This window comes from Ranitomeya imitator, chromosome 2, assembly GCF_032444005.1.
Source record: "Ranitomeya imitator isolate aRanImi1 chromosome 2, aRanImi1.pri, whole genome shotgun sequence".
NCBI classification, from domain to species: Eukaryota; Metazoa; Chordata; class Amphibia; order Anura; family Dendrobatidae; genus Ranitomeya; species Ranitomeya imitator.
The window spans coordinates 202,665,562-202,680,024 of record NC_091283.1 but is presented as its reverse complement, the minus strand read 5'-3'; the positions used below and the strand labels follow the sequence as shown (position 1 = coordinate 202,680,024).

General features: G+C 46.5%; 1 protein-coding gene across 2 annotated transcripts in view; it reads right to left on the bottom strand.

Annotated features, from left to right (window-relative positions):
- Positions 1-14,463, bottom strand: part of MAPKAP1 (MAPK associated protein 1) — a 185,886-nt gene that overhangs the window by 96,104 nt on the left and 75,319 nt on the right. For both annotated transcript variants that reach the window (XM_069748506.1, XM_069748507.1), the window contains exon 5: positions 4,409-4,581. In XM_069748506.1, coding sequence (XP_069604607.1) covers positions 4,409-4,581 — 173 coding nt within the window. The remainder of the gene's footprint in view (positions 1-4,408; positions 4,582-14,463) is intronic.

Below are 14,463 nucleotides of genomic sequence, written 5' to 3'. Positions count from 1 at the left end.
GAACAGAGGGAGAAAGCATGTACAGTCTCATGGAGGGCAGAGAAAACATACCATAGAAAAGAACAAATAGTGCAAAATACTATGGAACTCACAATTTAAAGATACAATTAAAAAATAAATATAAAATTTAAAGATTTGCTGGTAAGTCAGTATATGGAAAGGATTGCCGATGCTTTGGTTTGTCTGAAATCTTGATCATGGCCTATGTCCTATGGTTCATTGCAAACACAGGAGCTGGTTGTCCCTGTATCTGCTATGAATCATATGCCATGTTCTAGGTCTGGGAAAAACCGAAACAGTGACAGTCCTTTCTATTTCGTTTAATATGTTGACTTACCAATAAATCTTTACATTGCATGAAAAATATTTAGAATTGAGAGTCCTCAGTGGTTGACACCTTTTAATGGCTAACTGTTTGCATGAGATGAGTGAGTGCCATAGTGTGTTGCACTATTGTTTGGAGGTATGTTCCCTACTAAAGAGCACCACAGTCCTCTAGCTACGAGCGCTGACCAGAAATTTTGATTAGTAGAAAAAGATGAAAGCCCGTGAAGACGAAATAAGTGCAGGATAGAAGCTGTGCAGATATATAGGCTACTGAAGACAGCAGCACCCACACAGATCTCACTGTCACGGGTGTGTCAGAGGCTGCAGATAGTCGCACTGCTTCTGGCAGTAAAAGGTCTCTGCGATTGGCTTTGCAGACGTCTTCATAATCCTTCTGATTCTTGGACCCAGTGGCAACCTCCCCCCGGCTCTAATTGACACACCTGGACTGGGTGTTATAGACTTCCTGTCTGCTTCTGGGAAGCGCCGGTGATATTTCCATTTCCCCCTGTTGAGGCTTGGAGCTATTGCAGTCGTCTATCCTCAGCTTTGGTGTTTGGAGGACGTCTGTGTTACCTCTCTAAGTCTACTCAAAATAAGTGTTGCCTATGTTTGTCTATCCCAGCTGTCTTTCGTTGTAGTGGGGAGCGACTAGGGCACACCCCATCCTTCCCTAAGCAGGTTTATTGCAAGGGTCAGGCAGCGATTAGATTCCTGCTTGGCGATAGGTGCAGAACCTATATAGGGACGTTTAGGGCAGACAGGGTAACTTTAGATATGCCTAGGCGTCTCCACTCCACCCTTCCCTAGTATTTGGGCTCCCTTTCCCTCTCATCCTTCGTGTTGCAATTAGTCTTCCCACACTGTGCGTGACACTCACATCTTGCCTATATTACTGGGAAAGTCACTCCCACAAATGAGAACTCAAACTTGGATCAGGCTACAAAATATATATCAATGGTCTGAAAATGAATGAAGGCATGACAAAAGCAGACTGAAACTTTGAGAGAAAAAATTATCTACAGGCACCCGGTAACTTCTGTAAAAACTGAAAAGTTTTATAGCCTTTGATGGCAGATCTTACCGCCATAAAGCACCCATAATAATTATAGTTATGTCCATGGATAGGTAGCCACCAGTACTCTTGCTATTATGAAACTACAACTCCCAACATGCCCCGACAGCCGCCTGAAAGCATGCACAGCATGTCCGTGAGATTTCTATATTTCTATCATCATGTTGACAGATATATTTATTACTATATTGTTTATTTCACGGTCAATTTCCTTCCACGGCTTCTCCCTGGGGTGCCTGCACCCGATGACATTAGGGCCGGAAATAAAAATCCACACATATATGACGTTACGATCGCTGAGCATAATAAAACATTAACATATAATCAAAGGACACAAAAAGGCAATTTTATCAACACATCTTCCTTTCATAGAGATAAAAAAAAGGCTGCTGTCCCTTTAAATCACAACAGATTCAGAAGTATTTGTAATATGGCATTCATGTATTTTACGATCCACAGCCTAAAACGCGTTAATGTTGTCACAGGCAGCGCTAATATTCATTGCACATAACCAGGGACCTCTGCTCACAGCGGCGCTCAGACTCCCCCTTTTAGAATCTCTAGTTTTAATTGCATGATTGATGTGGAAATTAATTAATCTCAAAGTGCATGCTAATTGTTTAATTGCTCGCTTGATCTATATGGATCATTTTCGGGAATTAAAAGTAGCTGATTTACTCTGGCTATTGATTGAATGTGGCACTGAGTTATTTTGCTTGCTACCTGATTTGAAATTCCCTCAATTAATTCCCAAAACCTTTTGCTTCGGAGGCGGCAGGGTGAGTTTGCCCCTTCTGGCTGATCTATACTAACTTGTCATGCTTAAGAGATATTTATTATTAGATCCGGCAAGTAATAATGACACATTAATATTAGCGGAGGCTGTACATTTCTACAGAATGGATTGCCAACGTGGAATTAAAACCGATATATTTGTCAGTATCAATTTTCTGAAATTCTATGGTGACCTGGGTGCGATAATGAATGGCGTTCCCCGCTCGCACAGCCGGCTCGCCAGTAGTCATTGTCAAGGGAAAGTGCTCCGCCACCATAGCTCAGCTTTTACTTTAACTTATGTAACCCTACCGTGGAGGTAATTATTGATAGCGGAGTTACAGCTTTTAATTCAGTGACTTGTTATTTTTCCGTAGGGTAAAAAGAATTGTGAGGGAACCCCTCTCTCTCTATCCGAAACAATGGATGCGAGTCAGTGCAACCTGGTACTCGCTGGCTGGTGAAGCAGCATGGCAGCCATCTTGGATGGCATTTGTAGGCAGCAAGGTGAATTTACAGGTTACTTATTCTATAACGGATGAGTATGGTTTAGTAAACTCAAGTCTGGAGTAAACACTGGTTATAAAGAGGGTCTCTAACCTGGAAGAGCCAGCCAGTCCAAGAAGTAAGTGAAGTCAGACATCTGCATTACTCGCGTGAGGATCGCATCGTAGTCCTTGGACTGGCTGGAGCCTCTCCTTACCCGAGTGTGACAGCATGCATTTCTACGCAGCTGTCACGCTCAAGTCAGGAGAGCAGATGGCCAGTCCGAGGATTGCAATACGATCCTTGCGCGAGTAATACAGCCGTCCTTAGAGTTGAGCAAAATATTTAGCCAGACCAGAGACCTGCGAGTCTCCTCCTTCCCGCCAGTATCCCTGGGGCCTCTGCTGATTAGTAGACCTGATACGACATTATGCAAGTGTTGCGCCGCAACAAAGAAACTGCACCATGCCTACTAATCAGAGGACGTATGCACAAAAAAAAAAAAATGGAGCACACTCAATGTCCCACCAATCATGATAAAAAGGTTATTTTATTGAAATAAATCAAACATACAAATAAACTAATATACACATTAAAATGAAGACCCAAAAACATCTCCTTTGAAAAAGCTGGACCGCGAAACGCGCGTCAAGGGCATCTGGGAAGCCGTGGGAGTCATCCCTACTCATGGGTAGTATGTGGATATAACTGCAGTTGTTCTGGGCTCATGATGGGTATGTTACCTATATACGTAATGGCGCTGTTTTCATGGTTTTAGCCATTGACCTCTGCGTGGTATGACCACAATCATGCCTATGTCTTGATGGGATACACTTTATCTCTCACTCCTTCCCTAATTCATCGCCAGTGTTCCCTTTGTACCTCCTGTTTTTGGGTCTTCATTGTAATGTGTATATTAATGTATTTGTACATATGATTTATTTCAATAAAATAACCTTTTTATCATGATGGGTGGGACGTTGAGTGTGCTCCATTTTTTTGTGCATATTGTATTTGGGAGCAGTCCTTTTCAGCTATTTTCTTCTGGTGTTTACGATGGGTGAGTGATATTTGTTCAATCTTGGCCACAGTGTTATATTGTGCTTGATGACGTTTGTACTGAATAATCAGAAGAAGAGCAGGGGATATGGGCTCTGGTAAGAGAAGGACTGCGGGGCTCTGGTAAGAGAAGGACTGCGGGGCTCTGGTAAGAGAAGGACTGCGGGGCTCTGGTAAGAGAAGGACTGCGGGGCTCTGGTAAGAGAAGGACTGCGGGGCTCTGGTAAGAGAAGGACTGCGGGGCTCTGGTAAGAGAAGGACTGCAAGGCTCTGGGCCACCGATCACAAACTAACAACATGGTCGCTGGACTCGGGTCCTACTGTATATATATATTTTTTTTGCTCAATTCTAAAAGAAATATCTCTGGTTTCATAAGGCACAATGAAATGTTTCATGATCTTTGCCAAAACGTTCCCTTCCAGAGTCCCAGACCAGAAAAGTCTTCACTTCTTCGGCAGCCATTGTTGTGTTTACTAGGTGTCTGCGACGTCAAGATGAAAGTTAATACCCTAGTCCCTAGGGACCTGCCAAGACATGCCAAGGATGTAGGCAGCAAAATTGAACCCGGCCTGGCTACCATGGAGGACCGGACTGGATGCCGGAACAGGGCAGCGCAAATCTATTGGCCGTTGACCCAACAAATAAAATTAACTATTATTATTCTTAATGATAAAGTGGTTGGTTACTTTAGTTTTGGTTCCCGTCCTTCCGTGGTGTACTGCCAACAGATGAGGCCAATGAGGTCATGGACCTTGGCATTGGCAATCGTCACCACAGTCATGGGCAGCATCTTGTCCTGGCTAGATTGCATCGCGAGATATACATCTATCTTCTTGGTGGCAGTGGTTCCCACGTGACCCTAGAAAAAAGAAAAGAAAAAAAAAAGTTATGAGATCCAAGAGGAGCCATACTGACTCTCACCTAATTTGGCCAGAAATATTTAATAAGGAACCCGTCACCAGGTTTTACCTATATAAACCATGTCCACCACCTTTAAGCCCTCTTTAATAGCAAACCTGCAACCCTCGATATCAGCCCAGGTGCCCTGCATACCTCCAAAAATACCTTTTAAAAATGTCCCAGGCTGTAAGCTAATCGGTGGGTGCCTCCGGACCGGAGCCTCCTCTGTTCCCGCAATCGCCTCCTTTCCAAGCTTTATTGATGCAGCCGATGTGCCCCAATTGTCCATCTCTCGCACCCGCACAGTAGGGAACAAGACCTGCGCAGGCAGGAGAGTCAAACAGGCTGTGTGGACGATATTGATGAAATCATCCACGTCCATCAAACCAGGGGAGGCAGCGATTGCAGGCAAAAAGGAGACCCCCGAACACGGTCCGGAGACTCCCATTGGACTGCTCAAAGATGATGAGCATACAGTCCGGGACCATAATAAAAGGCATTTTCTGGAGGAATGTAGGGGAAGTTGGTCTCGTTGAAAAACCTACTGATCTGCTCCCTTTTACATCTGAATTGATCTTTAATAACTCAATAAAAGTCTTAGACCCATCACAAGGCACTTTTCAATCAGGCCATGAGCTACTGTTGATGTTAAGTAATGAATGGGTTAAAAGGAGTCGAGACCGCCATGGCAGCACACCGGGATTTGCGGCTTGCACTACGTTCTAACTACTTGGCGGCAGCGGCGGTGACTTTGCTTGTACTCGGATGACTATCGACAATACCAGCTTTTGTGTTCTGCGCCCGTCGCCTTTGTTCTTTGCAGTTATTTATGTCCGAAGATGATATCACGCTGTGAAATAAAGTGCAAGGCTCTTTTTTTTTTTCCACCCCTCCTTTATTTTACGGGCTTGTAAATAAACTTGCATCGGGAGTAAGCGGGTTCATTAGGGATCTGTACATTAAACCGAAGGAAAACAGCCACATAAAAATTGATTTGTTGCTCATCTACATAAGCCAAACAAGGCTGCACTTTTTTTTTTTAACCCTTTCCGGCAAATAAATGGCGGGTAGAGGTAGAGGCCTAACGAGACTCGCGTTAATTCCTTGTTAATGACTGAGCACTAAAGGCGGAAATATTTACAAGCTCGGGACAACATTTACGTATTCCTGCATAGTTTTACATGAATATTAGGTGTTATGGATCGCCCAGTGCTACACTAACAGGCTGGATTCATCGAGTACAGATTATACGGTTATAGGCAGAAAGCGGTGAAGCCGTCAGCCATTAAGGCGCCGTGACCTCATCATTTCCTTACCAAGGCGGCACTTCTGGGTAATGTTTTACAAGAACAGTGCATATAGAACAGATCATTATTTTAGGTTAGGGAACAGCATAAAAGGCAATTCCCCAACATAAACACATTATAAGAGTGGTCTAGGCTGGCCATACACATTAGACGGCTGTCAGACAAAAAGATTGTCTGATCGACATCACTCCTGACCATCATTTGGCCGGTGTCCCCATACGCGTAAGACAGTAGGTCGAACCGGTCGATATTGGCGGTTTCGGACGACATAAGGCTAATGTGTATGGCTAACTTCACTGGGGAGGCTGCAGGTAGAGGAGATCAGCCCTCTGATATGGGCACATGAACAACCACCGCTCTATTCCCTCAAGTCTCTTTGAAGTTCTGGATCTCAGGATCGGTGATCGGTTAAATGATCCCCTTATCCCATGGATAGGGTATAACTTCCAAACTTGAGAAAACCCCCTTAACCCAGTCTTTTTTTTATTCCCTTTTGTCTCATATTACAATTAGAAAAATATATAAAAGGAATCATCTCTGTGTGTCCAAGAAACTCGACCATCTCCCCACTCCAGCTCATTACTGTTCTGTGTCTTTTTCCTATGCAGTACAATAAAGAAAAAAAAAAAAAAAATGATCAAGCCCTGCCTCCTCTTAAATAAAGGGTTTTAGCAAGGGTAAGAGTTAACTCCTGTGTTAATCTGCAGGATTTCCAGGGCTGTGGAGTTGAACCCCATTTTGGTGGAGTCGGAGTTGGAGTCGGTGTCATGGAAATTGAAGAGTTGGAGTCAGAGGTTTGGCTTACCGATTCCACAGCCCTGTCAGAGCCATGGAGTCGGAGTTGGAGACCATTTTGGTGGAGTCGGTGTCATGGAAATTTAGGAGTCGGAGGTTTGGCTTACCGACTCCATAGCCCTGATTTCTACAAGTCTGGCAGCTTTAGGATCCAGCAGAAAATCCTGCAGCAGCGGCAACGAGGGCGGCTATATTTCTTGCTTAATTTAAACATTTATTTCTAGGTTTAGTGTTCCCACAATGCGGTGTAATAATAATCGTAAGACGTAATGGCATATCGCTAGGATAGAACATTACTCCCTGATTGATGGGACCTGACCTTTGGGAACCTGCAAATCACAACAATGCTCCTGTACTGGATAAAAGCAAGAGCAATAAGTTAGTCAGGCGAGTAGCTAGCAATCGCGTCTTCTCAATGCTACAAGTCGGGTTTGCACAGCAAAAATATATATATATATCTCCATCTCTTGTTAGGGTTTGGATCATTAGGTTTAGTTCTGGTCTAAGTAAGGCTGGTTTCACATTTGCGTTTTTTGCCGCTGCGTTTTAGCGCAAAAAAACGCATGCGTTTTTTTTCCTATACTTAATATTAAAAACGCATTCGTTTTTTGCATGCGTCTTTTGTATGCATGCGTTGTGTTGCACAAATGCAACATGTAGCAATTTTTAGCGGCGTTTTTTTGCGGCAAAAAAACGTATTGCTGTCTATGTAAACGCATGCATTTTTAGGCACATGCGTTTGTTTGCATTAAAAACGCATGCGTTTTTATAAAAAAAAAAACAAGAAAACACACTGATAAGCCACCCCACACCATAAAATTGATAAATGGATCCTACCCCTAACCCTAAGGGATCCTAACCCTAACCCTAAGGGAACCTAACCCTAACCTACCCCTAACCCTACCCCTTAGGGTTAGGGTTGGGGTTAGGATCCCTTAGGGTTAGGGTTAGGGTTGGGGTAGGGTTAGGATCCCTTAGGGTTAGGATCCCTTAGGGTTAGGATCCCTTAGGGTTAGGGGTAGGGTTAGGATCCCTTAGGGTTAGGGGTAGGGTTAGGGTCCCTAGGGTTACTAGGGAACCTAACCCTAGCTATTTCTGTTTATAGTGGGTTTTCTTGTTGATTTTGATGTTTGGCAGCTGTCACACACTTCTCATCATGCGTTTAAAAAACGCAAACGCATGAAAAAACGCATGTAAACGTGTCAAAACGCTGCGTTTGTAATAAAACATGCCAAAACGCATGCGTCTAAAAAATGCAGCTTTTTACCGCGTTTACATGCGTTTTTTTCCCCACATGCGTTTGCGTTTAAAACGCTGCGTTTTTAAACGCAAATGTGAAACCAGCCTTAAACTATCCTCTGCAGTGTCTATACGCAAGAATGTATCAGTAAGGGAATCTGCAGCCAGATATATTATTTTCAAAGGTGTTTCAGAAGAGATATACCTTGAAGATCTGGTCTGGGATCATAGGGAGAGACAAAACTAGTCCAGGGCCGCCCCTGCCGGCTCTTCTACTGCAGGTGATCGACAGGTCTCTCCATATGCACACATGAGATAGAGATCTGCAGAAGCACTGGGAAAAGCTGACCAGGGGATCTTCAATCATACAGCCCGGCTGCCATTAATGATGGGCAGAATGAAAAAAGGTACCGTCACACTGAACGATATCGCTAGCGATCCGTGACGTTGCAGCGTCCTGGATAGTGATATCGTTCAGTTTGACAGGCAGCAGCGATCTGGATCCTGCTGTGACATCGTTGGTCGGAGCAGAAAGTCCAGAACTTTATTTCGTCGCTGGATCTCCCGCAGACATCGCTGAATCAGCGTGTGTGACACCGATTCAGCGATGTCTTCACTGGTAACCAGGGTAAACATCGGGTTACTAAGCGCAGGGTCGCGCTTAGTAACCCGATGTTTACCCTGGTTACCAGTGTAAATGTAAAAAACAAACAAACACTACATACTTACATTCCGGCGTCTGTCCTCTCCGGCGCTGTGCTTCTCTGCACTGCATAAGCGCAACGGCCGGAAAGCACAGCGGTGACGTCACCGCTGTGTTCTGCTTTCCGGCCGGCGCTTAGTGCAGGAGAGGACAGACGCCGGAATGTAAGTATGTAGTGTTTGTTATTTTTTACGTTTACGCTGGTAACCAGGGTAAACATCGGGTTACTAAGCGCGGCCCTGCGCTTAGTAACCCGATGTTTACCCTGGTTACCAGGGGACTTCGACATCGTTGGTCGCTGGAGAGCTGTCTGTGTGACAGCTCTCCAGCGACCACACAGCGACGCTGCAGCGAACGGGATCGTTCTCTATATCGCAGCAGCGCCGCTTAATGTGACGGTACCTTAACACTTTCCATAAAGTCAGCTTTACTTGCGGCTGGCTTGTCTAATTTTGCACCAAATTTATCAAAATGTGTTTCGATGAATTAGACACCTCTTTATAACAATTCCATGCCTAAAGCAGTTTTGGAGTGAGAATTCTGATTTACTTATTTAAGTTGCTATCCATATATCTAGTTATTTGCATAGCTAGCATCACACCCGCTTTTTAAAAGTGGCAAGAACAGTGAAACTCCTATATAAGTTTGCAACTTTTTGACGCCGGAACATTGGCTTGATAAATTCCCATCTATATTTGTTTGACATTTTGGGTGGAGAAATTATTTTTAGATTTCAGATGGATTTTTTGGTTTTGGAAAACCTCTGTCTTCCCAGCTGCAGTTTGTTTTAAAATAACAAAAAAGAAAAAAAATAGGGATTTTTGTGTTACTTACCGTAAAATCCTTTTCTCCGAGATGCTCATTGGGGGACACAGGACTGTGGGTGTATGCTACTGCCGCCAGGAGGCGGATACGAAGTAAACATAAAAAAAAGTTTAGCTCCTCCTCCATCGTATACACCCTGACACTGGCTACTGGAGACTCCAGTTAGGTGCAAAAGCAGTAGGAGAAAAAACAATATATCAGCATAAATACAGAAAAAAAAACATGTCTAGAAAAAGACCTACTGACTGATGAATCTGGATACAACAAAAAAACAGCCAACAGACTATCAGGGAGGGAGCCGTGTCCCCCAATGAGCGTCTCGGAGAAAAGGATTTTACGGTGAGTAACATAAAAATCCCTATTTCTCCTTCGCCTCATTGGGGGACACAGGACAGTGGGAGGTCCTAAAGCAGTCCCTGGGTGGGGAATTCACTCACCGGTTATTCAAGCAGCTGTCGTTATAGGTGCGTTACCGCTGCCTGAAGAATCCTTCTACCCAGACTTGCATCTGCAGAAATCTGGGAGTGGACATTGTAATGCTTGACAAAAGTATGCAGACAAGACCAAGTTGCAGCTCTGCAAACTTGTTCTGCTGACGCCTGGTGCCGAATCGCCCAGGAAGCCCCCACTGCTCTAGTGGAATGAGCTTTGATTCCAGCCGGAACCGTCACACCACTGGCGCGGTAGGCCTCCTGAATAGCTGAACGTATCCACCTGGCCAAGGTAGATTTCGAGGCCGCGAATCCCTTCCTGCGACCCTCTGGGAGGACAAAGACAGCATCCGTCTGTCGAAAAGGAGCTGTACAGGAAATGTACCTCCTCAGAGCTCGCACTAAGTCCAACGTATGGAGGGCTTTCTCTACACGGTGCGTCGGTGCCGGGCAAAAAGAAGGAAGAACTATATCCTCGTTAATGTGAAACGAGGAAACAACCTTTGGCAAAAAGGATGGAGCTGGTCTGAGCACCACCTTATCCTGATGGAACCGTAAAAAAGGAGCACGACAGGAAAGGGCTGCCAGTTCTGATACCCTCCTTATGGAAGTTATGGCCACTAAGAACGCAACCTTCCAGGAAAGGAGAGTTAAGGAAATATCCTGAAGAGGTTTAAAAGGAACTCCCTGTAAAGCCCTTAAAACCAAATTAAGATCCCAAGCTTCCAAAGGAGTTTTAAAAGGAGGGACTTTATGAGCGACTCCCTGAAAAAAAGTTCTTACCTGTAGGTTGGTAGCAATTCTGTGCTGGAAAGGGACCGACAAGGCTGAAATCTGCCTTTTTAGAGTACTTAGAGCCAGCCCTGAATCCAGGCCTGCCTGGAGAAAGGCAAGAATATTTGGAACAGAAAAACGCAGAGGAGGCAACCCGCGCTCTCTGCACCATGAAAGAAAATTTTCCAAGTATGATAATAAATCCAAGCCGAAACGGTTTTTCGGGCGCTGATCATAGTATCAGCCACCTCTTGGGAGAACCCGGCCTGAGTTAACACCCAAGATTCAACGGCCAGGCCGTCAAACACAGGGGCCCCGAGTTCTGGTGGTAAATCGGCCCTTGCGATAGAAGGTCTGGACGATCCGGGAGCCGCCATGGAGTTCCGGCGAGAAATTGTACCAGGTCCGCGTACCACGACCGCCGCAGCCAATCCGGGGCAACCAGAATAGATGGCACTCTCTCTGACTTGATTTTCTTGATTACTTTCGGGAGCAGTGCCAGAGGGGGAAACAGATAAGGGAGATGAAACTGGTTCCAGGTCAGAACTAGCGCATCCACGGCGACCACCTGTGGATCTCAGTACCGGGCGACAAACCTGGGCACCTTGGCATTCCTCCCAGACGCCATTAGATCCACGTCGGGAGTCCCCCATTGATGACATATCTGCCGAAATACCTCGGGATGGAGAGACCATTCCCCAGAAGCCAGGCCCTGACGACTGAGGAAGTCCGCTGCCCAGTTCTCCTCACCCAGAATGTGGACTGCCGAAATCACTGAGTGATTCCTCTCGGCCCAGTACAAAATTTGTTTTACCTCCTGCATAGCCGCCCTGCTGCGGGTGCCCCCCTGGTGATTTATGTATGCCACGGCTGTGGCATTGTCCGATTGATTCCGGACAGGGCGACCCGCCAAAAGATGATGGAAATACTGCAAGGCCAGGCGAACTGCCCGAATCTCCAAGAGATTGATGGGAAGACCTGACTCACAAGGGGACCAGCGCCCCTGAGCAGTGTGGTGAAAGAACACTGCTCCCCAACTTAGGAGACTGGCATCCGTTGTGACCACTAGCCAATTGGTTGGAGGAAAAGGTTTCCCCTTTAGTAAGGACGGGCTGTTTAACCACCATGAAAGAGCCTGCCTGACCTGGAGAGACAGCCGGAACCTGTGGTTGAGGGAGAATGGCTTTTTGTTCCATGCTGCTAAAGGCAAAAGCTGGAGAGGCCCAAGATGAAACTGTGCAAATGGTACTGCTTCTATTGTTGCAACCATCCTTCCCAATACCCTCATGCAGGACCAGATTGTATGAAAGTAAGGCAGCCGAAGGTTCCTCACCTCTCGCCGAAGGGCTAGAAACTTGTCCTGGGGCAGGATCGAGAGGGCCTGAGAGGTGTCGAAAATCATCCCCAGAAATGAGATTCTCCGGAATGGTACCAGGGAAGACTTCTTTAGATTCACCAGCCAGCCTAAATGAGAAAGAGTGTCTAGAGAAATGCTGACACTCTCCTCGCAGGCCTGAAAAGGTCGGCCCCTTGATGAGAAGATCGTCTAGATATGGCAAGACTACTATGTCTCGGGAGTGCAGAATAGACACCACAGTTGACATGACATTTGTGAACACCCTGGGGGCGGAGGCCAGCCCGAAGGGTAAAGCCGTGAACTGGAAGAGTAAGTGGTTTATGGCAAACCGGAGAAATCTTTGATGGGCAGAAAAAACATGCAGGTGGGCGTCCTGAATGTCTACTGAAGCTAAGAACTCCCCCTTTTCCATACACGCTATAACTGACCGGAGAGACTCCATCCAAAAATGATGGATTTTGACAAACCTGTTTAAGATTTTCAGGTCTACAATGGGTCTTACTGATCCGTCCTTCTTGGGTACTACAAACAGGTTGGAGTAGAACCAATGAAATCTCTCCTCCCTTGGAACATGAGTGATGACACCGCGAAGACGAAGGGACTCTATAGAGTTGAACAGGGCTTGCCGACGGGACTCGGACCTGGGAAGGCGGGATGGGAAGAAGCGTTGTGGAGGTTGGCAAACCAGCTCTATCTTGTACCCTGAGGACACAAGCTCTCTTACCCACTTGTCGTGAATTGAATGAAGCCAGGCCTGGTGAAACAAAAGCAGGCACCCGCCTACTCTGTCGGCGGCAACTCGAGGATGCCTCCAGTCACTTGGCTGAAAACCTTTGGGACCTGGATCCCCTGGATCTTGGCGGCTGGGAATGTATTCTTCCCCCCGGGTTGGCTCTATAGGGAATTCGATTGTCTCGGTCCAGATTGGGTCGAACCTGCACGGCGGCACCTGATGCTGGGGTCCATCTGGTATTGCGAAAAGGTTTGAAACGGGCCTGAAATTGATGACGAAATGGCTGTCTAGACCTCTGCAGTGGAAGAAAGTTACTTTTCCCTCCTGTGGTATCAGCAATAAGCTGATCCAGCTTCTCCCCGAACAAGCGACCCCCCGATACGGGAGGGTTGTAAGAGATTTTTTAGAGGTAGAGTCTGCCCGCCATGTTCTTAACCAGAAAGCCCTTCTCATGGAAATTGCATTTGCTGCTGCAGAGGCAGCACAGTGTGTTGCATCTAAGGATGCATTAATCAGATAGCTCCCAGCAAGGGTTATCTGACTTGACATTTCTGTTAATTCTGCTGGCAAGTCTCTCTCTTGGAGAGCCTTTGTCAAGGATTCTGACCAAGACATCATGGCCTTAGCGACCCAAGTTGCCGCAAAAGAGGGAAAAAACTGAACGAGCCAAACTTTCTATAAGACGATCCGTGGGATCCTTAATAGAAGAGCCGTTGGGAAGGGATAAGAGAGTGTTAGAGGCTAAGCGGGACACCGGTGGATCTACAGAAGGAGATTCCGCCCATTTACTACGTAGCTCAGGAGAAAAAGGGTATCTTGCCTTCAAGGCTTCCTGCCCTGAAAAACGTTTGTCCGGGTGCTCCCGGTTGCGCTGAACCAGGTCCTCGAACTCGGGGTGAGAGGAAAAAACCTTATGGGATAGTCTGGCCCGCTTAAAAGAAACCTTGTGATCCGAGGGTAAAACAGGTTCATCATCTATTCCCAGGGTCTGATTGACAGCCTCAATCAGGCGATCTACCGACTCCTGAAACCCAAGAGTCTCTAAATTAAGGGACCCCTCTGACTCATTGTCTGACCCGAGTTCTCCACTTTCTGCCGGGGAAGGCGAGCGAGAGACGGAACTCCAGGATGCTGATGCACCTGATGGCCCGGGAGACGCTGTGAGAATTCGCTTCTCCCGCATCTGCCTAGCGCGAGCGCGGCCCCTGCAGGCCGGAGGCCCCTGAGAATCTGAAGCTTGCTCCAAGATAGATGAATTGCTGTCCCTGACTCCAGCTGGGGTCTGAAGGGACTCAATTGCCTTAGTTAGGGAAGCCATGGATTGCGATAATGACGTGACCCATTCTGGTGGAACCACTCCAGTGTCTGCCTGAGAGGCAGAAGTAACCGCCAGGGGAATTGATGGGGAGCTAGCAGGGGGGGCTCCTGAGTGCGTTCGGAGTCACAGGCCTCACAGAGACAATTGCTCTGGGCATGCGGGAAGGCAGAACGACAGGCTACACAAACGGTATATAGAACCGCGTGAGTTTTGGTCCTTCTTGACATAATGATCCGTAAAAAATGCTCTACCCAGGGCCTTAGACTGGGAACAAAATAATGCTTCTGCTGTCAGTCTGGAGGGAGAAGCACTTACCCCAGTCCTGTGTCCCCCGCATACAGTGACCGAGCACCAAAGGG